Genomic DNA, 27,684 nt, shown 5'->3' with positions numbered 1-27,684 from the left:
ACCGTAAAGAACAAGAATGCATTGGTTCGAACGGAGCCCCCATAAGAAAAGTTAAGACTAAGTTAAGGTCCCACTGAGGCATAACAAATGGCGTGGGTGGATACCTATTAGTGAGTCCCTTTAGAAACTTTAAAACAATTGGTGATTTAAAGAAGGACGGTTGATCAGGAAGGCACAGAAAAGCAGAAAGTGCAGACAGATAACCTTTAACAGTGGCAATTGTAAAACCTTTCTGTGCCAGATGGAGTGCAAATGACAAAATGTCAGACAAACCATCTTTTAAAGGATCTAAACTATTCTATCCACACCAGCTTGTAAATTTAGCCCAACGATTAGCATAGATTGAGTTGGTGGAGTGTCGCCTAGCCGATAAAATAACTTCCACCACTTCTGGAGGGAGAGAAAAGGAACTCAGATTGCCCCGTTCAATCTCCAGGCATGAAGATGCAGGCTCTGGAGGTGGGGGTGTAGAATCTGCCCCTGCGACTGCGAGAGGAGGTCCACCCTGCAAGGGAGATGGAGCGGAGGGCACTGAGAGAGTTGGAGTAGGTCCGAATACCACACCCTTCTCGGCCAATCCGGAGCTATTAAGATGACTTGAGCTCGGTCTTGGCGGATCTTCCTGAGAACTCGAGGAATCAAGGGTATGGGGGGAAATGCGTAAAGCAACTGACCCTTCCAAGACATCTGAAACGCGTCCCCCAAAGCTCCTTGCACCGGATACTGTAGGCTGCAAAATAGCGGACACTGCGCATTCTCTTGAGTCGCAAACAGATCTATTTGCGGATATCCCCACATCCTGAAGATAGACAGAACTAGATCTGGATGAAGACGCCACTCGTGGTCGACCGAGCTGCGACGACTGAGAATGTCTGTACGCACGTTCAGGACTCCGGCCAAATGATGTGCAACTAAGCAGATCTTGTGATCCTGAAGCCAGGACCAGAGACGAAGAGCTTCTCTGCAGAGAAGATACGACCCACTCCTCCGTTTGTTTATATACCACATCGCAGTCGTGTTGTCCGTTAGAACTTGGACTGATTGACCGCGAATGGAAGGGAGGAAGGCCTTGAGTGCCAGACGTACTGCCCGCAACTCTAACAGATTGATATGCAACTTCTGTTCCCCTGGAGACCAAAGGCCTTTGATCTCCAGATCCCCCAGATGAGCTCCCCACCCTTGAGTGGAAGCATCCGTTACCACTGTGGCCACTGGAGGAGGCAGCGAGAACGGCCTTCCTGGAGATAGGTTGTCGACCGCTGCCCACCATCGAAGATCCTCCGCAGTGTCTCTGGAGATCTTTATCGAATCTTCGAGATCCCCTTTGTGCTGAAACCACTGCCTGTGGACGCACCACTGGAGAGCCCTCATGTGCCAGCGTGCATGAGTGACCAACAGTATGCAAGAAGCAAACAGACCGAGCAGACGAAGGACCTTGAGGACTGGAACTACCGCTCCATTTTGAAACATTGGAATCAAAGCCTGGATATCCTGAACCCGCTGGGGCAGAGGAAAGGCCCGATTCAATGTTGTGTCCAATACTGCCCCTGTGAACAGAAGGCGTTGAGGGCTTCAGGTGAGATTTGGGTACATTGACTGAAAAACCCAGGTCGTACAACAATTGAGTCGTCGACTGGAGATGGCACTGCACGAGCGCCGGAGTTTTGGCCTTGATCAACCAATCGTCCAGATAGGGAAACACAGCTATCCCCCTTCTTCTGAGCTCTGCTGCTACCACCGCCATCACCTTCGTGAAGACTCGAGGTGCTGAAGTAAGACCAAAGGGAAGGACCGCAAACTGATAATGCTGTGATCCCACTACAAACCGGAGATACTTCCTGTGCGATTTGAGGATCGGAATATGAAAATACGCGTCCTGCAAATCGACCGACACCATCCAGTCTCCTTCGTTAAACGCCAAAAGAACCTGCGAAAGGGTCAGCATTTTGAACTTTTCCTGTTTGAGGAACCAAATCAAAATCCTCAAGTCCAAAATCGGTCTCAGCCGACCATCCTTTTTGGGAATCAGAAAGTATCTCGAATAACACCCCTGACCCCTCTCTTGCTCGGGAACCAACTCTATTGCACCTTTTTGTAATAGGGATAATACCTCCTGCTGTAATAGGAGAAGATGGTCTTCTGAACAGAAGGATGGGCGGGGAGGGAAGGTTGAAGGGAATTCCCGAAAGGGAAGAGCGTACCCCCTCTTCACAATGTCGATGACCCAGGAGTCCGATGTTATGAACTCCCACATTGGAAGAAAAGAGGCAAGTCTCCCCCCTACCGGAGACGAATGGACAGGGAGTGGTGGAGGACTACGGCTGCTTTCCTTGCTGCACCCCTCCCGAGGAAGAGGAAGAGGCAGAGTGCTGCAAGGTGGCTCCTCTCGTACGGACTCTGCCCCTGCCCCTGAAGGATCTGTAAGGCAGGGTAGAAGTAGATTGTTGTGGTCCTTGCAACCTTCCTCGAAAGGAACCACGTCCAAATCCCTTAAATCTCCGAAAGCCTCTAAAGGTGGATGAGGCCGACGACTGGAGTCCTAAAGACCTAGCTGTCGCTCTTCTCTCTTTAAAACGTTCCAGGGCAGAGTCAGCCTTAGTGCCGAAGAGCTTTTCTCCATCAAACGGTAGATCAAGGAGTGTGGCCTGCACGTCCGACGAGAAGCCTGATGATTGAAGCCAAGACTGCCTCCTAGAGACTATGGTCGTGCCCATAGCCCTAGCCACCGAGTCCGAAGTGTCCAATCCAGACTGGATCACTTGCGTCGCATCCGCTAATAGTCGCAGCATCTCCTGGGAAAAAGTTAGGGTGGCCCTTCGCCTCTTCCATAAGGGCATGGATGTAACGCCCCAGTATGCATGTGGCATTGGAAGATTTTAGAGGCATACTGCAAGATGAAAATGTCTTTTTAGCAGTATGGTCCATCTTTTTTGACTCCCTATCCACAGGGGCCCCAGGAAACAAGCCAGGAGAGGATCTGGACGAACATGAAGCTTGGACCACTAGGCTCTCCAGAGTTGGTTGCCTGGAAAGAAACACCGGATCCCCAGGCGCCGTCCTGTACCGCCGAGCCACCGCTCTGTTGACCGCAGCGGTGGACACAGGTTTCAGCCAGATATCCTTAATGGGGTCCAGCAGAGCCTCATTGAATGGTAGAAGAGGCTCAGCAGAAGCAGACGTCGGATGGAGGACTTCTGTCAATAAATTTCTCTTGACCTCCGCAGTAGGAAGGGGAAGATCCAAAAAGTCTGCAGCCTTACGAATGACTGCATGGAAAGAAGCAGCTTCCTCCGTGACCTCTCCAGAGGAAGCCAGATCCCATCCCGGGATAGTGTCAAGGCCACTAGCTGAGTCCAGCCCCTGGAAGTCACCAGAGGACTCCTTCCTCCAGGTGTTGCCTCGCGTACTCCTCCTCCTCCGAGAGACGAAGGGCCAGACATCTTGACCCAAGTCATGACTCCAAGCCTGGAGTCGACAAGGCGTCGGCCGACGCCGAAGATATTCGTTGGCGCCGAACCTCGGATCTGTCCAAAGCCGGAGGCTCCGGCTCCAAAGTGTTCTTGGACGTCGATCGGACCCGAGGCGAATCCGACGGCGCCGTAACAGGCGTAGCCATCCTGGGCGAAGTCATAGGCATCGGTGCCGCTTCAGGTGCAGCAGATAAAAACGGGGTGAACGGCGTCGACTTGTAAGACGCCGGAACACCCAAATCATAGGCCAAAAGGCCAGACAGGCCTGCATGACTTCCACCCGGCGTCATGGAAGCAAAGATGTTATACATAGCGTTTAAAAACGCTGCAGGATCCGATCCCGGAGTTGGGAAAGCAGAGTACTGCTGCTGCTGAACCGGCGCCGGCAAAGCTGCCGAAGAGGGTCCAGGTAACTCCTGGCCAGGAGAACCCTCAGGCCTCTGGGCCTCAAAGACCGACCCAGGTGACGTTGGGGTCGCCGGAGGTGGAGGGGTGACGGAAGGGCTCATCTCCCACGTCGGACGACGCCGAGCCAACGAAGAAGCCGATCTAGATCTGGACCGTCCCTTGCTCGATCGGCGCCGAGATCCATGACGGCGCCGAGTCACTATGATGATGACGAGACCTCGAAGATCTCGACGAAGACTCCCTCCTATGATGCCTCTCCTTCTTGGACCGGGCCAAGAACAACTTCGCCTCCCTCTCCTTAAGTGCCTTAGGGTTCATGCGTTGACACGAACCGCATGCCTCGACCTCGTGGTTGGAACTAAGGCACCTGAGGCAGTTTTCGTGGGGGTCGGTAACCGACATCCGACCCCCGCACTGGCTACAAGGTTTAAAGCTGGATTTTCTAGGCTGCGGCATCGTAACCGCGGTTGGAAACAGTAGCTCCCTGTGAGCCTCGAAGAATTAACCGTTATTCAGGCACGGAAAAAAGGAAACTGACGTCAACACGTCGACGAGGGCTTCTTATTGCCTGGATGACGTCATGTGGCGTCGCGTGGAGTCGGGCGATTGTGACGTCATCGTCGACGTGCAGAGCTAGAAGAAATTTCCTTCGAGGGCTGGCGCAAGGGGAGAATTCTTTAGGTGAGGAATCCACAGGTAGGTGTATCCATCAGAAACACCTCTTCTACACTAATAAGGGATAACTGGACCTGGCACAAGGTGTAAGTACCTCTGGTACCCACTACAAGCCAGGCCAGCCTCCTACAGAGGACAATATATTTTCCTTGGGAAAGAATAAAATTCAGTCTTTCAAAGACAAAGCAAATGGTCTGATGGATTCGTAGAATAACCTTCCAGATTATTCTATTATCCACTTATAGTCCAGTCCACGGATGGAGCACTGTCCATTGAAAAAGTATTCGATTTCTTACCAGGCGGGGCATGACAAAAGCCATTATTACACCTGAACCTTGAATAAGAAGGGCCTTAAAGAACCTGTATTAAGCGAACAGTGTTAAGTAGCAACAAGTGCTAATAGTCTAAAAGTGCTACTATTAATCTACAAGTGGACACACTGGCTTTATTTATATGATGAAGATTACTGGTTTCTAATTGTCAAATTATAATGCAGCCCATGTACGCGTTGGAAAAGCCAAATACTGACTGCAAATTAAATTTGCATTACTCTTAATTTGTACATTCAATGATTGTTCCCTTTCTTCGTTATGGACTAGTACAGGAGTGGGCTGGCACCTGATCAGACTCAGAATGGAGAGACACAACTTAGAATAGAGCTGATCTCTAGTTACCCTCATAATTTGTTGCTTCTGCATCCACATACTGGTTTCTTTCAATAACTCCCTTCTGGATTACCTGAAAAAAAATAAGTCAAAATTGTAAAATCATACTATATTTAAAACAACTGACAGAAAAATTAAAACTTCAAGCCTACTGAGAACCATATTGCAAAGTAGTCCTTCAAGGGCCATACTTATAGCAGACTAATTACAAAGATAGTGAGGCCTTGCTTTTTCTCGTGGGTAATGTTATTAAACTGAGCCATGTCACAGTAGTTACAGCAGCTACAAGATTAGAGGGATTCACAACCCTTAGCAACAGCTATTTAGAGCAATTTGATGACAACATTCTCAAACAAGTATACTGTTCCAATAGTGATCAGGACCCTCTGGATAGTGTTTTGCGGTAAACTGTGGGAAATCAGTAGATTCTATCATGTTTAGGTTAAGACTAAGTCTTTCTGAGGAATTCTAGACTGGCGGATAATATTTGCCGACTATGACAGAATTAAAACACTAACTAAATCAACCTACTATCTTGAAGGAAAGTGGATTATGCGGTGTGGTTGTGAGACCTCATCTGGTAACAACGTCACAGTCTCTATCACATCCAGTTAGGTTCTTTAACAAAATACCTTAGCCCAGTCCTGGGTAGCTGTGGCACAAAGCAGTTATACTTAGTCGAAGGAACAAGTATAAAACGTTTAGGAGTACCAAAACAGTTGAGCGGGAAAAAACACAATACAAATCTAACACTAATTTATACAAATATGGTATTTTTATCTTAAATTAAACACAAACAGCAAAAAAATATTGAGAGGAACCAGAGATATGAATTGCAAAAGGTAAGTGGGTTGTTCAAGGTCTAATAAATCTTCGGTGTTGTGGTTCCTAAGCAAATGGGGTAGTACTGTGGTTATTAACCTTTTGAGTTCTGTGGGCCCCTGCTTAATCATTATTGGAATCCGGGGACATCCTAATAAGTAATTACAGGAAGGCGCAGAACCGCGACCTAATCAATTTTGATGATTTGAACAACAAAACAATAGAGAAAAATATAGACATGAGCATTCATCCAAAACAAGTGACAATATTATATTTAATTCACATACAAGTATTCAAAAAAACAGTTTTAATGGGAATGTTGGAGCTTTTCTAAATTCAATTGAGGCCACCCATCGTCCATATTATATTTTGAGGATACCAACTTAAGTTTTAGCTTCCAATTTTAAATTCCTTCACATTTCCAGAACATTTTAACACTTTCAATGTTACTTCTTTATTACTCTAATATTTTTTTTTCTGACAAGTTGTCGACCCCCTGAGTAGGAGTCACTAGCTCAATAGGGATCGGCGGATCACAGTTTAAGAATGTCTAGGATAGTATAACAACCAATATTCTCTTGGACTGGCCACAATGGGTAGGGAGTGTAGGAGGCTGGCCTGGCTTATAGTGGGTACTTTGTGGTACTTACACCTTGTGCCAGGTCCAGTTATCCCTTATTAGTATAATAGGTGTTTCTAGCAGCTTAGGCTGATAAAAGGTAGCTATGGCAAAGCAGCTTAGGCTGAACTAGGAGACATGCAAAGCTCCTACTATACCACTTATATCATATAGCACAATATCATAAGAAAACACAATACTTCGGGCCAGATGTAGGAAAAAGCCAAATTGCGACTTGCAATTTGCGAGTCCGTGCGACTCGCAAATTGCAACTCGCAATTTGGTATGCACAAAGGTGTCTCAGACACCTTCTGCAACTCGCAATGGGGTCGCAAAGACCCACCTCATTAATATTAATGAGGGGGGTCGCATTTTGCGACCCCATTGCGAGTATGGGCACTCACGGGGATGGTGGCCTGCTGGAGTCAGCAGACCACCATGTCCGTGACTGCTTTTTAATAAAGCAGTTTTTTTTTTTCTATCTGCAGACCGTTTTCCTTAAAGGAAAACGAGCTGCACTTAGAAAAAAAACCGAAACCTTTTGTTTCAGTATTTTTCAGAGCAGGCAGTGGTCCATAGGACCACTACCTGCTCTGAAAAATTATTTTTTTGTCCATTCACAAAGGGGAAGGGGTCCCATGGGGACCCCTTCCCGTTTGCGACTGGGTGACCATCCACTTCAAGTGGATGGTAACTGCGATTCCATTTGCGACCGCGAAAATTGAATCGCATTGTGAGTCGCAAATAAGAAGGGAACACCCCTTCCTATTTGCGAGTCGGAAATGCATTTTGCGAGTCGGATCCGACTCGCAAAATGCATTTCTACATAGCAAAGAGGCTTTTGCACCTCGCAAACGGCGTTTTTCGCTGTTTGCGAGGCGCAAACCCTTTGCTACATCTGGCCCTTAGTTACTAAAAATAAAGGTACTTTATTTTAGTGACAATATGCCAAAAGTATCTCAGTGAGTACCCTCACTTAGGAGTTAAGTAATATAGACAAATTATATGTACACAAACCCAAAACAGGTAAGTAACAGTAAGAAAATTATTGCAAACAATGTAGAATCACAATAAGTAGACATAGGTCTAGGGGCAACACAAACCATATACTCCAAAAGTTGAATGCAAATCACGAATGGACCGCAGACCTATGGGAGGTTGTAGAGGGTCGCTGGGACTGTAAGAAAACAGTAAGGGTGTCCAGGACACCCCACCACAAAACCCTGAAAAGTAGGAGTAAAGTTACCCTACTAACCCAGAAAGACAGTGAAGTCGTGATAGGGGATTCTGCAATAACCACAAGCACCAGCAAAACATTGAAGACAGATTCCTGGACCTGAGGACCTGTAAAGGAAGGGGACCAAGTCCAAAAGTCACAAAAGTGTTCAGGGCCCACCAAACCCCGGATGAAGGTGCAAAAAGGCTGCCTCTGGGTGGAAGAAGCCGAAGATTCTGCAACAACGAAAAAGGCTAGGAACTTCCTCTTCGGATGGAAGATGTCCCGCAGCGTGCTGGAGGTAACAGAAGTGTTTCCAGGCAGAAATACCACAAACAAGCATTGCTAGCTGCAAGAGTCGCGGTAGATGTTTTTGGGTGCTGCTGAGGACCAGGAAGGACCAGGATGTCGCCCCTTGGAGGAGGAGACAGAGGGGGCACTCAGCAACTCAGAGAGCCCCCGTAGAAGCAGGCGGCACCCGAAGAAGTACCGGAGCAGGCACTTAGAAGATATGAGGACAGCGGTCGACTCAAGAGTCACAAGGGAGGGTCCCACAACGTCGGAGTCCAACTCAGCGAGTTGGGCAATGCAGGAAGGAGTGCTGGGGACCCAGGCTAGGCTGTGCACAAAGGAATCCTTGGAGAAGTGCAGAGAAGCCGGAGCAGCTGCAAATCACGCAGTATACAGGTTTGCTGTCTGGAAAAAGGTGTCAGGGCTGGGGAGGAGTAGCCTCCCCCAGCCTCTGGAAATGCTTTGATGGGCACAGATGGTGCCCATCTCTGCATAAGCCAGTCTACACCGGGTCAGGGATCCCCCACCCCTGCTCTGGTGCGAAACTGGACAAAGGAAAGGGGAGTGGCAACTCCCCTGACCTGCACCTCCCCTGGGAGGTGCCCAGTGCTCCTCCAGTGTACTCCAGACCTCTGCCATCTTGGAAACAGAGGTGCTGCTGGCACACTGGACTGCTCTGAGTGGCCAGTGCTAGCAGGTGACGTCAGAGACTCCTTCTGATAGGCTCTTACCTGAGTTGCTAGCCTATCCTCCTTCCTAAGTAGCCAAACCTCCTTTTCTGGCTATTTAGTGTAGGAGGCTGGACTGGCTTGTAGTGGGTACCAAGAGCACCAGGCCCAGGTATCCCTTATTAGTGTAGAGGGGTGTCTAGCAGCTTAGGCTGATAGAAAAGGTAGCTTTGCAGAGCAGCTTAGGCTGAACTAGGAGACGAGTGAAGCTCCTACAGTACCACTAGTGTCACTTGCACAATATCATAAGAAAACACAATTGTAGGAGGCTGGACTGGCTTGTAGTGAGTACCAAGGGGTACTTGCACCTTGCACCAGGCCCAGTTATCCCTTATTAGTGTATAGGGTGTCTAGCAGCTTAGGCTGATAGATAATGGTAGCTTAGCAGAGCAGCTTAGGCTGAACTAGGAGACGTGTGAAGCTACTACAGTACCACTTAGTGTCATATGCACAATATCATAAGAAAACACAATACACAGTTATACTAAAAATAAAGGTACTTTATTTTTATGACAATATGCCAAAATATCTCAGAGTGTACCCTCAGTGAGAGGATAGGAAATATACACAAGATATATAAACACAATACCAGAAATATGCAGTATAGTCTTAGAAAACAGTGCAAACAATGTATAGTTACAATAGGATGCAATGGGGAAACATAGGGATAGGGGCAACACAAACCATATACTCCAAAAGTGGAATGTAAACCACGAATGGACCCCAAACCTATGTGACCTTGTAGAGGGTCGCTGGGACTATTCAAAAATAGTGAGAGTTAGAAAAATAACCTTCCCCAAGACCCTGAAAAGTGAGTGCAAAGTGCACTAAAGTTCCCCTAAGGACAAAGAAGTCGTGTTAGAGGAATGATGCAGGAAAGACACAAACCAACAATGCAACAACTGTGGATTTCCAATCTAGGGTACCTGTGGAACAAGGGGACCAAGTCCAAAAGTCACAAGCAAGTCGGAGATGGGCAGATGCCCAGGAAATGCCAGCTGCGGGTGCAAAGAAGCTTCTACTGGACAGAAGAAGCTGAGGTTTCTGCAGGAACAAAAAGGGCTAGAGACTTCCCCTTTGGTGGACAGATCCCTCTCGCCGTGGAGAGTCGTGCAGAAGTGTTTTCCCGCCGAAAGAACGCCAACAAGCCTTGCTAGCTGCAAATCGTGCGGTTACCGTTTTTGGACGCTGCTGTGGCCCTGGAGGGACCAGGAGGTCGCAAATTGTACCAGGAGAGAGAGGGGACGTCGAGCAAGACAAGGAGCCCTCTCAGCAGCAGGTAGCACCCGGAGAAGTGCCAGAAAGAGGCACTACAAGGATGCGTGAAACGGTGCTCACCCGAAGTCGCACAAAGGAGTCCCACGTCGCCGGAGACCAACTTAGAACGTCGTGCAATGCAGGTTAGAGTGCCGTGGACCCAGGCTTGGCTGTACACAAAGGATTTCCGCCGGAAGTGCACAGGGGCCGGAGTAGCTGCAAAAGTCGCGGTTCCCAGCAATGCAGCCCAGCGAGGTGAGGCAAGGACTTACCTCCACCAAACTTGGACTGAAGAGTCACTGGACTGTGGGGGTCACTTGGACAGAGTCGCTGGATTCGAGGGACCTCGCTCGTCGTGCTGAGAGGAGACCCAAGGGACCGGTAATGCAGCTTTTTGGTGCCTGCGGTTGCAGGGGGAAGATTCCGTCGACCCACGGGAGATTTCTTCGGAGCTTCTGGTGCAGAGAGGAGGCAGACTACCCCCACAGCATGCACAGACAGGAAAACAGTCGAGAAGGCGGCAGGATCAGCGTTACATAGTTGCAGTAGTCGTCTTAGCTATTTTGTTGCAGGTTTGCAGGCTTCCAGGGCGGTCAGCAGTCGATTCCTTATCAGAAGGTGAAGAGAGAGATGCAGAGGAACTCGGATGAGCTCTTGCATTCGTTATCTAAGGAATCCCAAGAGACAGAGACCCTAAATAGCCAGAAAAGAGGGTTTGGCTACTTAGGAGAGAGGATAGGCTAGCAACACCTGAAGGAGCCTATCACAAGGAGTCTCTGGCGTCACCTGGTGGCACTGGCCACTCAGAGCAGTCCAGTGTGCCAGCAGCACCTCTGTTTCCAAGATGGCAGAGGTCTGGAGCACACTGGAGGAGCTCTGGGCACCTCCCAGGGGAGGTACAGGTCAGGGGAGTGGTCACTCCCCTTTCCTTTGTCCAGTTTCGCGCCAGAGCAGGGCTAAGGGGTCCCTGAACCGGTGTAGACTGGCTTATGCAGAATTGGGCACATCTGTGCCCAAGAAAGAATTTCCAGAGGCTGGGGGAGGCTACTCCTCCCCTGCCTTCACACCATTTTCCAAAGGGAGAGGGTGTCACACCCTCTCTCAGAGGAAGTCCTTTGTTCTGCCATCCTGGGCCAGGCCTGGCTGGACCCCAGGAGGGCAGCTGCCTGTCTGAGGGGCTGGCAGCAGCAGCAGCTGCAGTGAAAACCCAGGAAGGGCAGTTTGGCAGTACCAGGGTCTGTGCTACAGACCACTGGGATCATGGGATTGTGCCAACTATGCCAGGATGGTATAGAGGGGGCAATTCCATGATCATAGACATGTTACATGGCCATATTCGGAGTTACCATTGTGAAGCTACATATAGGTAGTGACCTATATGTAGTGCACGCGTGTAATGGAGTCCCCGCACTCACAAAGTTCAGGGAATTGGCTCTGAACAATGTGGGGGCACCTTGGCTAGTGCCAGGGTGCCCTCACACTAAGTAACTTTGCACCTAACCTTTACCAGGTAAAGGTTAGACATATAGGTGACTTATAAGTTACTTAAGTGCAGTGTAAAATGGCTGTGAAATAACGTGTACGTTATTTCACTCAGGCTGCAGTGGCAGGCCTGTGTAAGAATTGTCAGAGCTCCCTATGGGTGGCAAAAGAAATGCTGCAGCCCATAGGGATCTCCTGGAACCCCAATACCCTGGGTACCTCAGTACCATATACTAGGGAATTATAAGGGTGTTCCAGTAAGCCAATGTAAATTGGTAAAATTGGTCACTAGCCTGTTAGTGACAATTTGAAAGAAATGAGAGAGCATAACCACTGAGGTTCTGGTTAGCAGAGCCTCAGTGAGACAGTTAGGCACCACACAGGGAACACATACATATAGGCCACAAACTTATGAGCACTGGGGTCCTGACTAGCAGGGTCCCAGTGACACATAACAAACATACTGAAAACATAGGGTTTTCACTATGAGCACTGGGCCCTGGCTAGCAGGATCCCAGTGAAACAGTGAAAACACCCTGACATACACTCACAAACAGGCCAAAAGTGGTGGTAACAAGGCTAGAAAGAGGCTACTTTCTCACAACAATACACAGATATACTAAAAATAAAGGTACTTTATTTTTATGACAATATGCCAAAGTATCTCAGTGAGCACCCTCAGTATGAGGATAGCAAATATACACAAGATATATGTACACAATACCAAAATATGCAGTAATAGCAATAGAAAACAGTGCAAACAATGAATAGTCACAATAGAATGCAATGGGGGCACATAGGGATAGGGGCAACACAAACCATATACTCCAAAAGTGGAATGCGAACCACGAATGGACCCCAAACCTATGTGACCTTGTAGAGGGTCGCTGGGACTGTAAGGAAACAGTGAGGGTTAGAAAAATAGCCCGCCCCAAGACCCTGAAAAGTGGGTGCAAAGTGCACCTAAGTTCCCTAAAGAATACAGAAGTCGTGATAGGGGAATTCTGCAGGAAAGACCAACACCAGCAATGCAACAACGATGGATTTCCGGACGAGAGTACCTGTGGAACAAGGGGACCAAGTCCAAGAGTCACGATCAAGTCGGCAGTGGGCAGATGCCCAGGAAATGCCAGCTGTGGGTGCAAAGAAGCTGCCACCGGATGGTAGAAGCTGTGGATTCTGCAAGAACGACAAGGGCTAGAAACTTCCCCTTTGGAGGATGGATGTCCCACGTCGTGAAGAGTCGTGCAGAGGTGTTTCCGTGCAGAAAGACCGCAAACAAGCCTTGCTAGCTGCAAGGGTCGCGGTTCGGGTTTTTGGATGCTGCTGTGGCCCAGGAGGGACCAGGATGTCGCCAATTGCGTGAGGAGACAGAGGGGGCGTCCAGCAAGACAAAGAGCCCACTCAGAAGCAAGCAGCACCCGCAGAAGTGCTGGAACAGGCACTACGAAGTGGAGTGAACCGGAGCTCACCCGAAGTCACAAAAGAGGGTCCCACGACGCCGGAGGACAACTCAAGAGGTCGTGCACTGCAGGTTAGAGTGCCGGGGACCCAGGCTTGGCTGTGCACAAAGGAAATCCTGGAAGAGTGCACAGGAGCCGGAGTAGCTGCAAAACAGCGGTTCCCAGCAATGCAGTCTAGTTTGGGGAGGCAAGGACTTACCTCCACCAAACTTGGACTGAAGAGTCACTGGACTGTGGGAGTCACTTGGACAGAGTTGGTGAGTTCAAGGGACCTCGCTCGTCGTGCTGAGAGGAGACCCAGAGGACCCGTGATGCAGTTCTTTGGTGCCTGCGGTTGCAGGGGGAAGATTCTGTCGACCCACGGGAGATTTCTTCGGAGCTTCTAGTGCAGAGAGGAGGCAGACTACCCCCGCAGCATGCACCACCAGGAAAACAGTCGAGAAGGCGGCAGGATCAGCGTTACAAGGTCGCAGTAGTCGTCTTTGCTACTTTGTTGCAGTTTTGTAGGCTTCCAGCGCGGTCAGCGGTCGATTCCTTGGCAGAAGGTGAAGAGAGAGATGCAGAGGAACTCGGATGAGCTCTTGCATTCGTTATCTAAGGAATTCCCCAAAGGAGAGATCCTAAATAGCCAGAAAAGGAGATTTGGCTACCTAGGAGAGAGGATAGGCTAACAACACCTGAAGGAGCCTATCAGAAGGAGTCTCTGACGTCACCTGCTGGCCCTGGCCACTCAGAGCAGTCCAGTGTGCCAGCAGCACCTCTGTTTCCAAGATGGCAGAGGTGTGGAGCACACTGGAGGAGCTCTGGGCACCTCCCAGGGGAGGTGCGGGTCAGGGGAGTGGTCACTCCCCTTTCCTCTGTCCAGTTTCGCGCCAGAGCAGGGCTGGGGGATCCCTGAACCGGTGCAGACTGGCTTATGCAGAGATGGGCACCATCTGTGCCCATCAAAGCATTTCCAGAGGCTGGGGGGAGGCTACTCCTCCAAAGCACTAACACCTTTTTCCAAAGGAAGAGGGTGTAACACCCTCTCTCTGAGGAAGTCCTTTGTTCTGCCTTCCTACGCCAAGCCTGGCTGGTCCCCAGGAGGGCAGAAACCTGTCTGAGGGGTTGGCACCAGCAGCAGCTGCAGTGAAACCCCGGGAAAGGTAGTTTGGCAGCACCCGGGTCTGAGCTAGAGACTCGGGGGATCATGGAATTGTCTCCCCAATGCCAGAATGGCATTGGGGTGACAATTCCATGATCTTAGACATGTTACATGGCCATGTTCGGAGTTACCATTGTGACGCTATACATATGTCGTGACATATGTATAGTGCACACGTGTAATGGTGTCCCCGCACTCACAAAGTCCGGGGAATTTGCCCTGAACAATGTGGGAGCACCTTGGCTAGTGCCAGGGTGCCCACACACTAAGTAACTTAGCACCCAACCTTTACCAGGTAAAGGTTAGACATATAGGTGACTTATAAGTTACTTAAGTGCAGTGGTAAATGGCTGTGAAATAACGTGGACGTTATTTCACTCAGGCTGCACTTGCAGGCCTGTGTAAGAATTGTCAGATCTCCCTATGGGTGGCACAAGAAATGCTGCAGCCCATAGGGATCTCCTGGAACCCCAATAAACTGGGTACCTCAGTACCATATACTAGGGAATTATAAGGGTGTTCCAGTATGCCAATGTAAATTAGTGAAATTGGTCACTTGCCTGTTAGTGACAATTTGGAAAGAAATGAGAGAGCATAACCACTGAGGTTTGTGGTTCTAAAAATTCTGGACCCATGTAATTTACTTTGCCACAGCAGTACGATTTTAGTATCAAAAGACCGATAATGACTAGTACACTAAGCATGAGCATTTTCGCTCAATTCCAGCAGCGTTTTCACCTCGAAATCGCCATTTTCGTCCTGCACTCGTGGCTCCCATTTTATACACAGCAGCCATTTTTAAAAGTTGCCCTCACATAGGCTTATAATACAGTCAGATTTGATTCCAAGGACACGTACACCTTGATTGACTTCTCTCTGGCCTGGGCAAGCTGGAACCATTGCCTCAGGCCAAACCTGTTTGGTCAGTCCCTCTCCCAGTGGCCGAATCAGATAGCATCAAGGCACACCATGCCATAAAACCCTTATTATCGCTCACACACCCTGCCTAATCTTGCTCACACCTGCACCTGCTCTTTTCTTCTTCTTACTTTACGAGGGGGAGGTGCCCGTTTTTATTGGGGGTCCACACTTATCTGATGTAAAATACTAGGCCTTGCCGGGTAATTTATTATGGGTTGGATGACATGAAATAGAAGGTTTCATCATGACACTGTTTTTTCCTTTGTAGTAAAAACATGTGAATGACCAACCAAAATGTCAAGAATGTTTGCCTGAAGCTTAAAAAACTGTATATAAGGAAACCTGACTTTGCATTGAAACACAGTCTCCTGAGAACATACAAATCGTGCTGTTGTACTTCTAGGATACTTGTCAATTGGTTGCAGCCAATAAATTCGATCTTTGACTTCACCTAGAAGACTCTGAGTTTCTGTAGTCTGAATCAGGAAAGTACCTGAGGTCTTTGGGTGTACCCTGGCACCGCTGGGTTACCGGATCAGTACCGGTTCTGAAAAACCCAGTACCTCAGTTGGTGCCCAAACGTGGGGCGATACCAGCGGTACCGGTCCAAGCCTGAGGTCCGTGGGGAGCTTCGTGTGAAAATTCTGGAGGAAGGCCGCCACTTCATCGACCCCTGCATGTCGACGTGGTCCGAAAGTCTTTGTTGCGAGGTTCCCCGCTTCCCCACGGCTATGAAGGACTGCTGCCCTGGCTATCGCCCTGATTTGGACCCTTGATTTTTGGTAGAGCGAAACGATAAGACGAGTCTTCTGGTGACGTCATTGATATTTTCAGTTAAGTATAAGTGGAGCGTCTCCCAGTCCTTAGTTGGACACTTGGTTTGGTCCTTAGTTGGACACTTGGTTTGGTCCTTAGTTGGACACTTGGTTTGGTATCCCTTTGGGATCACTTTGATTTGGAACTTGCAAGTACCAAAGCCGAAGGACTCGTGTATTCACGAGACTATCGTAAACGATAATCCTTTGAAGTTTGAAGCTAGACTAGTGAGCGAAGATGCCTGGTCTTAGCAGACTTGGAAATTTGTTTTGTCTTGGTTGTAAAAGGGACTCCCGGTTGGAGGACTCATGTCCGGTTCCTCCGATTGGAACTCCAACCTATGAACTATATGTGAAGCACGGAGTGGGCCCCATCACGTTTAATAAAGTATGGGTCCGCTATTCTTGGAAATAATTGAGAAAAGTTTTTGTTTTTTTTCTTGTAAATATGACTTACAACTAGGATCTGCAAACGGTTCTGTAAGTAAATTGCGACGGCGCTATTTAGGAAAAATGGCTAAAGCGCGCTGTATTATGTGTAGTGAGTGTTTTCTGTTTATATCTGAAATGAGCTCAATGTGTGTTTGTGGGTCTTCTTGATGTTTACAGTTTGTTAAGTAAAATGTTGGTTAATTAATATTAAGTAGAAACTTAGAAAAAATCCAGAAATGAACCATGTGATGTGCTAACATAGCTATATGTTGCTCTTTAATTTATAGAATGAGCAATTGTGCACATATACAAAACTGCCGTTAAATGCTTAATAAATTAGAAAACACATTCAATAGATATAAATAGGGCCCCCCCCCCAAAAAAAAACGAAATTATCTATTTTCAATTCAGCCAGCAGTTTCCCAGTTAAACATGGGTGGAATTTTGCATAACCTTCCTTTTAAATGAAAGTGGCGCAAAAATGTGACGCATTTCAAGTTAGGCTTATGCGCTTAGGCTTGTGAGTTAATGTATTCCAAATAATAGGCAAGGGATGCAGCTTGCTTTTATATGTGGAATTATCACCAAAAAAAGAATAATTGGGTTTTTATTTTTTTTTAAAGAAAATTATTAATTATGGAAAAATTATTTAAAAAAATAAGTGCCTTTCAAAATCGTTTTTTAATATTTATAAAGCTTAATACCTATACTATGACCTCCTAACATTAACATTTAATTCAAGTTATGTTGCACCACTAAAATGACATTTGTATGTGCAATTTTCCCTTGGCGCAGGAGCAAACAAGCTCATTTCTATAAAGTATAAGTTAATATTTTCAATGGCTGACTCATGGATTGTGTAATAGACATTCTGGTAATGCATATTATGCAAGAAAATTGTAGGATATTGATTTTTTAATGCCTAAAATATCAAAGTCGATTTTGGGCAAAAGCACTGTTTAAACTGCATTTTCTTTCATTCAGAGTACTTTTTAAAGTGTCTCAGGCTTCAGTAAATGCATACATTTAGGTTTGATATATATTTGCAGGTTGTGCCTTCTTATGATTCAATGAGTCAATGTGCCAGTACAAAGGCTTGTTTTAATATCAAGGTTGAAGGTTCTAACTTCAGCTGGGCCTACTGAGACGTTCATTCATTCGAGGTTGATGAAATATGTACCATTGCATGGGATTGCAACAAGCATTTATTCTAACAACTGGTATGTGTGTTATTAAGGTTTGTGAATTATTCACAGTAAATGTAGTTTAATAATCTGGAAATAGAGATAGTTTTTTTTAGCGCCTAAAAAGGAAAACAATTTTTTTTTAAATAGAGTGAATTATTGCAGGTTAGAAGGAAAATAGAAAGGCCTACTGTCTTTGACAGATTCAGAGTGGCAGAAGCTAGGAGAGCTACAGAGGCTGGCTCAAGTCATGCTGCTGAGATGCTATCTTTAGTTTTCCCATAAACAATGGAGGAGGCTGTCGTGTTGACACTTGTGACCTTTTAAATTAGGGCCTTGTCTCTGTAAAATGCAGAATGACCCTACGGGCCTCTAAAAGTGGGATTTCTGGTTTCTCCAGAAGAACATCAATACAATTAAAGAACTTAATTCCAAAGGGAAAATATAAAAAAAAGGGGTTTCTTCGAAAGTCCCAACATCATGTTAAATGCTCTGCAGAACTGATACATTTGTGTCTCCGCTCTAAAAAATAAAATGATGCCTGCTAGTTGCTTTTATTTGACAGAAAACGAAGTTTTGCATTAAGTCTTAGACAGAAAATAAGATGCAGCCCTTTTCTCAAATTTTGAAGGCTACATGCCTTAATGAGAACGATTTGCTAATTAAGACTTATTTTTCACAGTGGAAATTGTAGGTGCCAAATTAATATGGAGTGTCAGTGTAACAATTTTTACTTTTAGAAAGGTAAAACTAAGGTGGCTTGATGTTGCGAAGTAACTGACAAGAGGGTAACAGTTAAGTAATGGAAATTTATTTTCATGTATTTGGTCCTATCATGAATTGTTCTTGCTGGTCCTGTATGTTAGAAGAGAAACAGTAAAGTTATATTTGACAGCAGATTTCCATTGCCTGGTGATCTACTGTCAAAAGGAGGGTAAGGATTTTAAACCTGACAAATTAAACAGGCCCAAATATTGGGTTTTGGGCTGCAGGTTTACAGTGCATAAAGTACATGACATGGTGTTGTGTGTCACCGCTTATTCACACATGCTATTGTTTTGTCTATGCTTTTTGTGCTTGATACACAGCAAGTATATCTGATGGCTTGACGTTTTGTGCGTTTTTATTATTTTTTATTTGTTTTTTGCATGTTTGTTGCTGCTTTTGATACTATTACAAGCTCCCCTGTGTTGTGAGGGGATGGTCATGACGATGCCCATCGCTACGCAACAGTTGGTTGAACTTGTTCTGGTTACTAAATTCCACAGATAATGATATTTCATGCTGTGAACATAAAAGACAACACTTCACCAGTGAATGTCAATTTGGCTATAATGGTATTGAAGGAAAATAAAAAGAGATATACAGGATCAAAGTGTGTCACCTGCAGTTAGTCACGTTACTGCCCCTTCCCTTAAAGGAACAGGCAGCCCTACATTTATGTATCCTTGATTGGACCTAAGGATGAAATTATAGATCTGTGACTCAAGGTGGCCTAATTTCTATATTACATTAGTTAATGATGTTCTGTTTCCTAAGTAGCATATGGCTTTCGTTCCTTAAAAGAAAACCAGGTTTTCATTTTTTCCTGAAGAAGGAACTGAAACATTAGCTAGGAGTACCGTATATGTTGTAGTCGCCAACGGTAGAGTTAAAATTTGTGTAACTTTGGCCTTTGTGTATCACCCGTACTCTCGGTGTTGTGTCACATGCCTATCACCCAAATATTTTTTTTTGTTCTTCCTATAGATTTTTTCTTTTGTTACTTCCCCTGACCAATGTCGCATCATGCTTAGTTATTGAGATTTTAGCTATGTCCTAGTCCCATTTCTCTTTTTCGAATTCCTTTCACCAGTCAGCCCTTTTATTATTATTGATGTATTGTTCAGGTTCACATTTCCTGACTGCAGTGATGTACCAGGGACCCCCATGTTATGTATAATTCCCTTTGGTATGACCAGACTGGTTTTCAAGAATTTGCCTTAGGCCTGCTTCAATGTTTTCCAGCCTGACTGTCAGAGTAGCGATAGACTGGTTAACTGACTCTATTATAGTAAGACAAGTTTTCCATCTCAATAGGAGATATCTTATGTTTACCTTTTTGAACATGACGAATTTTCAATGTCTATTTTAATTTGGTTTTCGGTTCCCTTCTGTTCCTGCTACTTTAATTTTTGGTGGGATCAGATGTGTCCTAATCATGCAAATATCAGGACCCTCTAGTTCTTGTCTTTTTGTTTGCACATTTGACTATTAGCCTGTGTATTGCATAGTGCACCTGATGCACAGTTTTTAAAGGAAGGTTTCTACATGTCCCTGATAATCGGTATCATGTGATTTCTCTATTGAGATGTTCTAAGGTAAGGAGGAACACCTAGACTTAATCATTGAGGCAAATATGTGTTTACCCCATTAGACAATGCCACTGTGTGAGGAAATCCATTCAGATAGAATTCTCATGTAGCTATAGATGGCAGAGAATAATGGAGAGAACCCAATTAAAGATGCTAGAGACCCTGTTTTGCCCTTCTGCCTTTGTCTTTGTATTTTATGCCCATGGTGTATGGCTACTCCTTTGAAGATTGCAGACCACCTGCTTGCAGTCCCCTTGTTAAAAACCATGAACTGTTTTTGTACTAAATTGAAGGAAACTAACAACTGTGGCACATTTCCTATGTCACTAGATTCTGCGGGTATCAAGTCATAATAACCTGCAGGACATTGATTTAAGCCTAATTCCCATATGTGACAGCTACAGATGAAAGACGGACGTCTTGGCCCTACAGTCTCAGCACCCAGAAAGTAGCAAAGCTGGACAGCGATCGCCAGCGCATGGTATCGTACTTGCTCCATCAGACGGCGTTGGACATCACAAAACCAAAGTTTCAGTGTAAAAGAGCTAAAGAGAAGGATTCCTGTTGTTGATGGCAGAGCTGTTTTGAGGTTTCATTTCTCTACCTGTCATGTGCTGGTAACCTCTGACAGTGTGCAATCCCTTGAGCCCCTTGGCCTGAGTTTTGGCCACACCCCCCCTTTTCTTTGCTCCAACGGAAGAAGGGCAGTGCACCGGAGATTTCAAGTTTGGAAAAAGGCACTATATTGTGGTGCCCATGAAAGAGCAGTTTGAGCGTCCTCTGACACTAAATAATGAGTGTTGGAGTCTGAAAGTGCTGCTGAGCTTGAGCTATTTCCCAATTAATGGTGCTTGCCTCTGCACGAGATGATTTGTGCCCTTGATCAATGAAGAGCACATTGTTTGTAGTGTCTGCCACAGAGGAGAGACACTGGTGCATTGCTTTAAGACATTGAGACTTTCGAGTGAGCTGTGGGTGTTTGCCAGGAGGGCACTCCAACTAAGCAGTATTTTCTCACGAAGAGGCCTGAATTGAGAGGCCCATGCGAAAGAAGAAAACAAAAGAAAATTTGATGGACAATAGAAGCCTGCCAGAGAGGCTTTTTGAACGGACTCTGGGCATAGTTGGTTTCACAAGAGGTTTCCGTGTGATTGTATAGACTAGGTGTTAGGAGACTGATTGTTTTGCTGGCATTGTTTTAAAGTACTATTCTGTTTAGTAAAAGCAGAATAAAGTCCATTTTCTGTGGAAAGAGTATCCCCTTTTCACCTTAGAGCATTGATGAGTCACCACTGTTCCACCTGAACATACAAAAATTACTGAAATGCAGAGGAGCCCTAAAAATGTTACTAGATAATTTTAGGATTTGCTTTTTGGTTAGGGTTGTGAAAAATTATTATTTCATAGTGGTCACTACTTTCTCCCGTTGTCTATATGTTCTTAATAACGTGTTTTCTAGTGTCTTTTAAACATGACGTTGTCATTTATGGGTAGGATTGTTTTTCTCTACTCAATTGACTTCTGCACCCACTTCCCAACCTATGTCTTTTCCTACTATTGTTTCTTTGCACTCTTTTCCCCTTTTCCTGAACATGAGCAGGTTAGAAGATCAGAATTCGTAAGCAATTCTTTTGTACAGCTTCTGCATCAACACTAGTTAGTAGTGAACATCACTAATTGTTGGGTGTGTGATCTTATGCCACCTACTGCAGATAGAGGTATTCCTTATTTTGTCCTGCCATATGTGGCCTTTTTGTGCTACTTCATGTTCGAGGAGACCTGTCCAGAGAGAGTTACCAAGTACTAGAATTTTGCTCCAGCAACATCTCCATGGCCTTATAAACATAGACCTGGACTCAGATTAGCATGAGAATAGGTTTATTGCCTATGTAAGGGCAAAAGGAGGGTTTGTGGTTCTAAAAATTCTGGACCCATGTAATTTACTTTGCCACAGCAGTACGATTTTACTATCAAAAGACCGATAATGACTAGTACACTAAGCATGAGCATTTTCGCTCAATTCCAGCAGCGTTTTCACCTCGAAATCGCCATTTTCGTCCTGCACTCGTGGCTCCCATTTTACACACAGCAGCCATTTTTAAAAGTTGCCCTCACATAGGCTTATAATACAGTCAGATTTGATTCCAAGGACACGTACACCTTGATTGACTTCTCTCTGGCCTGGGCAAGCTGGAACCATTGCCTCAGGCCAAACCTGTTTGGTCAGTCCCTCTCCCAGTGGCCGAATCAGATAGTATCAAGGCACACCATGCCATAAAACCCTTATTATCGCTCGCACACCCTGCCTAATCTTGCTCACACCTGCACCTGCTCTTTTCTTCTTCTTACTTTACGAGGGGGAGGTGCCCGTTTTTATTGGGGGTCCACACTTATCTGACGTAAAATACTAGGCCTTGCCGGGTAATTTATTATGGGTTGGATGACATGAAATATAAGGTTTCATCATGACACTGTTTTTTCCTTTGTAGTAAAAACATGTGAATGACCAACCAAAATGTCAAGAATGTTTGCATGAAGCTTAAAAAACTGTATATAAGGAAACCTGACTTTGCATTGAAACACAGTCTCCAGAGAACATACAAATCGTGCTGTTGTACTTCTAGGACACTTGTCAATTGGTTGCAGCCAATAAATTCGATCTTTGACTTCACCTAGAAGACTCTGAGTTTCTGTAGTCTGAATCAGGAAAGTACCCGAGGTCTTTGGGTGTACCCTGGCACCGCTGGGTTACCGGATCAGTACCGGTTCTGAAAAACCCAGTACCTCAGGTTCTGGATAGCAGAGCATCAGTGAGACAGTTAGTCATAACACAGGTAACACATACAGGGCACACTTATGAGCACTGGGGCCCTGGCTGGCAGGGTCTCAGTGACACATACAACTAAAACAACATATATACAGTGAAATATGGGGGTAAGATGCCAGGCAAGATGGTACTTTCCTACATTTAGGGTCTCTGCTTTGGGTAATTCTTTAGATAACGAATGCAAGAGCTCATCAGAGTTCCTCTGCATCTCTCTTTTCACCTTCTGCCAAGGAATCGACCGCTGACTGCTCTGGATGCCTGCAAAACCGCAACAAATTAGCAAAGACGACTACTGCAACCTTGTATCGCTGATCCTGCCGCCTTCTCGACTGTTTTCCTGGTGGTGCATGCTGTGGGGGTAGTCTGCCTCCTCTCTACACTAGAAGCTCCGAAGAAATCTCCTGTGGGTCGACGGAATCGTCCCCCTGCAACCGCAGGCACCAAAAGACTGCATCACCGGTCCTCTGGGTCCCCTCTCAGCACGACGAGCGTGGTCCCTGGAACTCAGCAAATCTGTCCAAGTGACTCCCACAGTCCAGTGACTCTTCAGTCCAAGTTTGGTGGAGTTAAGTCCTTGCCTCCCCACGCTAGACTGCATTGCTGGGTACCGCATGATTTGCAGCTGCTCCGGCTCCTGTGCACTCTTCCAGGATTTCCTTTGTGCACAGCCAAGCTTGGGTCCTCGACACTCTAACCTGCAGTGCACGACCTCCTGAGTTGTCCTCCGGCGTCGTGGGACATTCTTTTGTGACTTCGGGTGAGCTCCGGTTCACTCTTCTTTGTAGTGCCTGTTCCGGCACTGCTGCGGGTGCTGCTTGCTTCTGAGTGGGCTCCTTGTCTTGCTGGGCGCCCCCTCTGTCTCCTCATGCAATTGGCGACATCCTGGTCCCTCCTGGGCCACAGCAGCATCCAAAAACCCTAACCGGGACCCTTGAAGCTAGCAAGGCTTGTTTGCGGTCTTTCTGCGTGGGAACACCTCTGCAAGCTTCTTCACGACGTGGGACATCCATCCTCCAAAGGGGAAGTTCCTAGTCCTCTTCGTTCTTGCAGAATCCACAGCTTCTACTATCCGGTGGCAGCTTCTTTGCAACCTCAGCTGGCATTTCTTGGGCATCTGCCCACTCCCGACTTGAGTGTGACTCTTGAACTTGGTCCCCTTGTTCCACAGGTACTCTCGTCTGGAAATCCATCGTTGTTGCATTGCTGGTGTTGGTCTTCCTTGCATAATTCCCCTATCACAACTTCTGTGCTCTCTGGGGAACTTAGGTGCATTTTACACCTACTTTTCAGGGTCTTGGGGTGGGCTATTTTTCTAACCCTCACTGTTTTTTTATAGTCCCAGCGACCCTCTACAAGCTCACATAGGTTTGGGGTCCATTCGTGGTTCGCATTCCACTTTTGGAGTATATGGTTTGTGTTGCCCCTATACCTATGTGCTCTCATTGCAATCTATTGTGACTGTACATTGCTTGCATTGCTTTCTATTGCTATTACTGCATATTTTTGGTATTGTGTACATATATCTTGTGTATATTTGCTATCCTCATACTGAGGGTACTCACTGAGATACTTTTGGCATATTGTCATAAAAATAAAGTACCTTTATTTTTAGTATATCTGTGTATTGTGTTTTCTTATGATATTGTGCATATGACACCAGTGGTATAGTAGGAGCTTTACACGGCTCCTAGTTCAGCCTAAGCTGCTCTGCTAAGCTACCTTTTCCATCAACCTAAGCTTCTAGAAACACCTCTTCTACACTAATAAGGCATAACTGGACCTGGTGCAGAGTGTAAGTACCCCTTGGTACCACTACAAACCAGGCCAGCCTCCTACATCCGGCGAACAGTGCCGCTGACGATGAGACTGCAATCGTAGATTGAGCATGCACAGGTGATTGCAGAGGTTTGCCCGCTGCTTAATGGCAGAAACGAATGGCTGAAGCGATTCACCTGGAAATACTCTGTTTGGAGAGCGGATGACCTTTCCTAGGAGCACTGTATGCTACGAATAGCTGATTAGAGCGTTGAAAAGATTTAGTCCTGTCCAAATAAAATTGAACACATCTTTTAACGTCTAAGGAGTGTAATGCCCTCTCAGCCGGAGTAGATGGATGAGGAAAAAAAGATTTGAAGACTAAAGGTTCGTTGATGTGAAAGTCGAAGGAACCTTTGGAATAAACTGCGGGTTAGTGCGCATTAGCAGTCTGTCGTGTTTAAGCTGTAGGAATGGCTCTTGGATGGAAAGAGCTTGCACCTCGCTGACTCGCCTAGCTGATGTGAGAGCTACCAATGAGGCAACCTACCATGACAGGAACTTGAGAGAAGCACGATGGATCGGCTCAAATGGATGCTTCATCAGTTGTGCTAAGACAATATTCAGGTTCCACGAAGGAGGTGGTGGTGGTCCGAAAGGAGGGAAAACTCTGAAAAATCCCTTCAAAAATCTCTTAATCAGCCGAGAAGAGTAGAGTGAGGGTGTATCATCTGAACGTCTGTATGCAGCTATAGCTGCTAAGTGAACTTTAATGGACAAGTGTGCTAGGCCAGATTGAGCTAGCTGCAACAGATACGGTAATATTTCTTCGGGTGGTGAGACTAATGGTTCAATCTGTAGTTGATGACACCAGGCACAGAATCTTTTCCATTTACAGAAGTTCTGCGAACCAATGTTGACGCGGCCAGTTTGGAGCTATCAGTATCAGAGTGCACGACTCTGTTTTCACTTTCGTGAGGACCCGTGGGATCAGGGGAATGGGAGGAAAGGCGTAAGCAAAGATGTCTGACCAGATTTCGAAAACGCATTCCCCCAAGATCGCTTCTGGTGATGCCAACTTGCGAAGAACCGGCATTTGGCGTTGTTTTTGTCCGCAAACAGGTCTACCGTTGGTGTTCCCCACAGGGAAAAAAATATTGTTCAGTACTGTCTGGTCTAGCTCCCACTCGTGGCAGTCCGATTTCTGCCTGCTGAGTGCATCTGCTGTCTTGTTGTTTATTCCAGGCAAGTGTACCGCTGATAGTGTGATGTTTTGTTGCAAGGCCCATTTCCAGATTGCTTGGGCTTCCCTGGAGAGAGTGAGAGATCTTGTGCCTCCTTGTTTGTTGAGGTAATGCATCGTAGTGGTGTTGTCCGTCCTTATTACCACTTGCGATCCTGAGGTCTTGGGAAGAAACTAGGCTAGGTGCACTGCTCTGAGCTCTAGTCAATTGATATGCATTGATGCCAGATGCGGTGGCCATATGCCACTTATTTGCAGGTCCTGTAACACAGCTCCCCAGCCTTCCAGTGAAGCATCAGTCGTTATGGTCCACGGGGCAGGGTGCTGTATAAACGAAAGGCCGATTGATAGATGATGCCTTTGAGACCACCATCTCAGAGCTCTGAGCATTATCGGAGTTATTTGTATCTGATCCTCTAAAGTGCCGGATACTTGGAGCCATTGACTTTTTAGTTGCTCTTGTAAAGGGCGCATCTTTAACCAACATAGAGGGACCAGAGGTATGCATGAAGACATCATGCCCAACAGCGACTTGAACAGACGGACAGTAACCTTTCCTCTTCTCTGTATGGAACTTGCTAGAGTCAATAACCTTTGTTGCCTCTCTAACGTGGGACATGCCATGGTGGATTCTGTGTCTAGTCTTGCTCCTAGAAAGGTAATATTGCATGCTGGTAGAGGGTTGGACTTCTCCCAGTTGACGGTGAATCCGAGATTGGTTAGTAAGGAAATGCACTTTTTTGTTGACTTGTGCGTTCCGCGTAAGTCTTTGCCTTTATCAACCAATCGTCTAAGTATGGAAAAACCTGGTGCCTTCTTCTGAGAAAGGCTGCGACTGGTGCTAGACACTTGGTAAATATTCTGGGGGCTGATTTCAGTCCGAAAGGAAGGACATGGTATTGAAAATGGCTGCTGGCTACAGTGAATCGCAAGTATTTTCTGTGGGCAGGGTGGATGGGTATGTGGAAGTATGCGTCTTTCAGGTCCAGTGAAGACATGAAATCTCCCTGATTGAGACGCAGTAGGACGTCTTGCAGGCTGATCATCCGGAACGATTGCTTCTTTAAGTAGACATTTAGTTCCCTTAAATCGAGGATCGGCCTCCAATCCTTCCACTTTTCCGAATGAGGAAGAACCTGGAATAAAATCCTGTTCCTCGTTGGGCCCGAGGCACCTTCTCTATAGCTCCTTTGAGAAGCATTTTGTTGATCTCCTTTTTGAGTTGTTGAGGGTATCTTGAAGGAGTCCAGCGGGGGGGGTTGGAGGGAGGTATCTGGATAAATTCTAAAGTATGGCCCGGTTTCACTAATTGTAGGACCCACTTTTCTGAAGTAATGGTTTGCCATTGTTTGAGGAATCGAGATACCCTCCCGCCCAGAATGATAGGAGGAGGACTGGACGTAGCCGGAGCCTCGAAAGCATAAAGTTCTACGAGCCAAATCTTTGGCCGGACGGGTTAAGCGTCCACGGCCGCCAGGTCTACCATAGGCCGGTTGCGGCGGCTTCCTTTGTGAATAGTATGGACGATTATGCTGGGAAGAGGAAGGATAGGTGGTATACCTGTGTTGTTGATATCCCCCTCTGTATCAGGGTTGGCCACGCCCTCTAGGACGAAAGGATGATTTTCGATATTGCAAGGTCCCTAATGACCTTGCCGTGTCCGATTTGATGGATTGTAGGGCGTCATCAACATGTTTCCCAAATAACGCCTGACCATCAAACGGTAAGTCCAAGATTTTATTTTGTACTTTTGGATGAAAAGAGGTAGCTTTAAGCCAGCCTTGCCTTCTTAGCACCGCTGCACCTGCTTGTTGTCGAAAAGCGGTGGTCGCTATATCCATTACACAGTCTATAAGCTCTGCAGACGTGCGTTGACCCTCCTGTATCGTTTTAGTTGCCTCTGACCTCGCATC

General features: G+C 46.4%; 1 protein-coding gene across 3 annotated transcripts in view; it reads right to left on the bottom strand.

Annotated features, from left to right (window-relative positions):
• NFKBIZ (NFKB inhibitor zeta) overlaps positions 1-27,684 on the bottom strand; it is a 331,222-nt gene that overhangs the window by 188,794 nt on the left and 114,744 nt on the right. For all 3 annotated transcript variants that reach the window (XM_069204799.1, XM_069204802.1, XM_069204800.1), the window contains exon 8: positions 5,228-5,291. In XM_069204799.1, coding sequence (XP_069060900.1) covers positions 5,228-5,291 — 64 coding nt within the window. The remainder of the gene's footprint in view (positions 1-5,227; positions 5,292-27,684) is intronic.

Source organism: Pleurodeles waltl, chromosome 8 (assembly GCF_031143425.1).
Source record: "Pleurodeles waltl isolate 20211129_DDA chromosome 8, aPleWal1.hap1.20221129, whole genome shotgun sequence".
NCBI lineage: Eukaryota > Metazoa > Chordata > Amphibia > Caudata > Salamandridae > Pleurodeles > Pleurodeles waltl.
The sequence above is the reverse complement of the archived record's forward strand: the minus strand, read 5'-3'. Positions and strand labels throughout refer to the sequence as shown.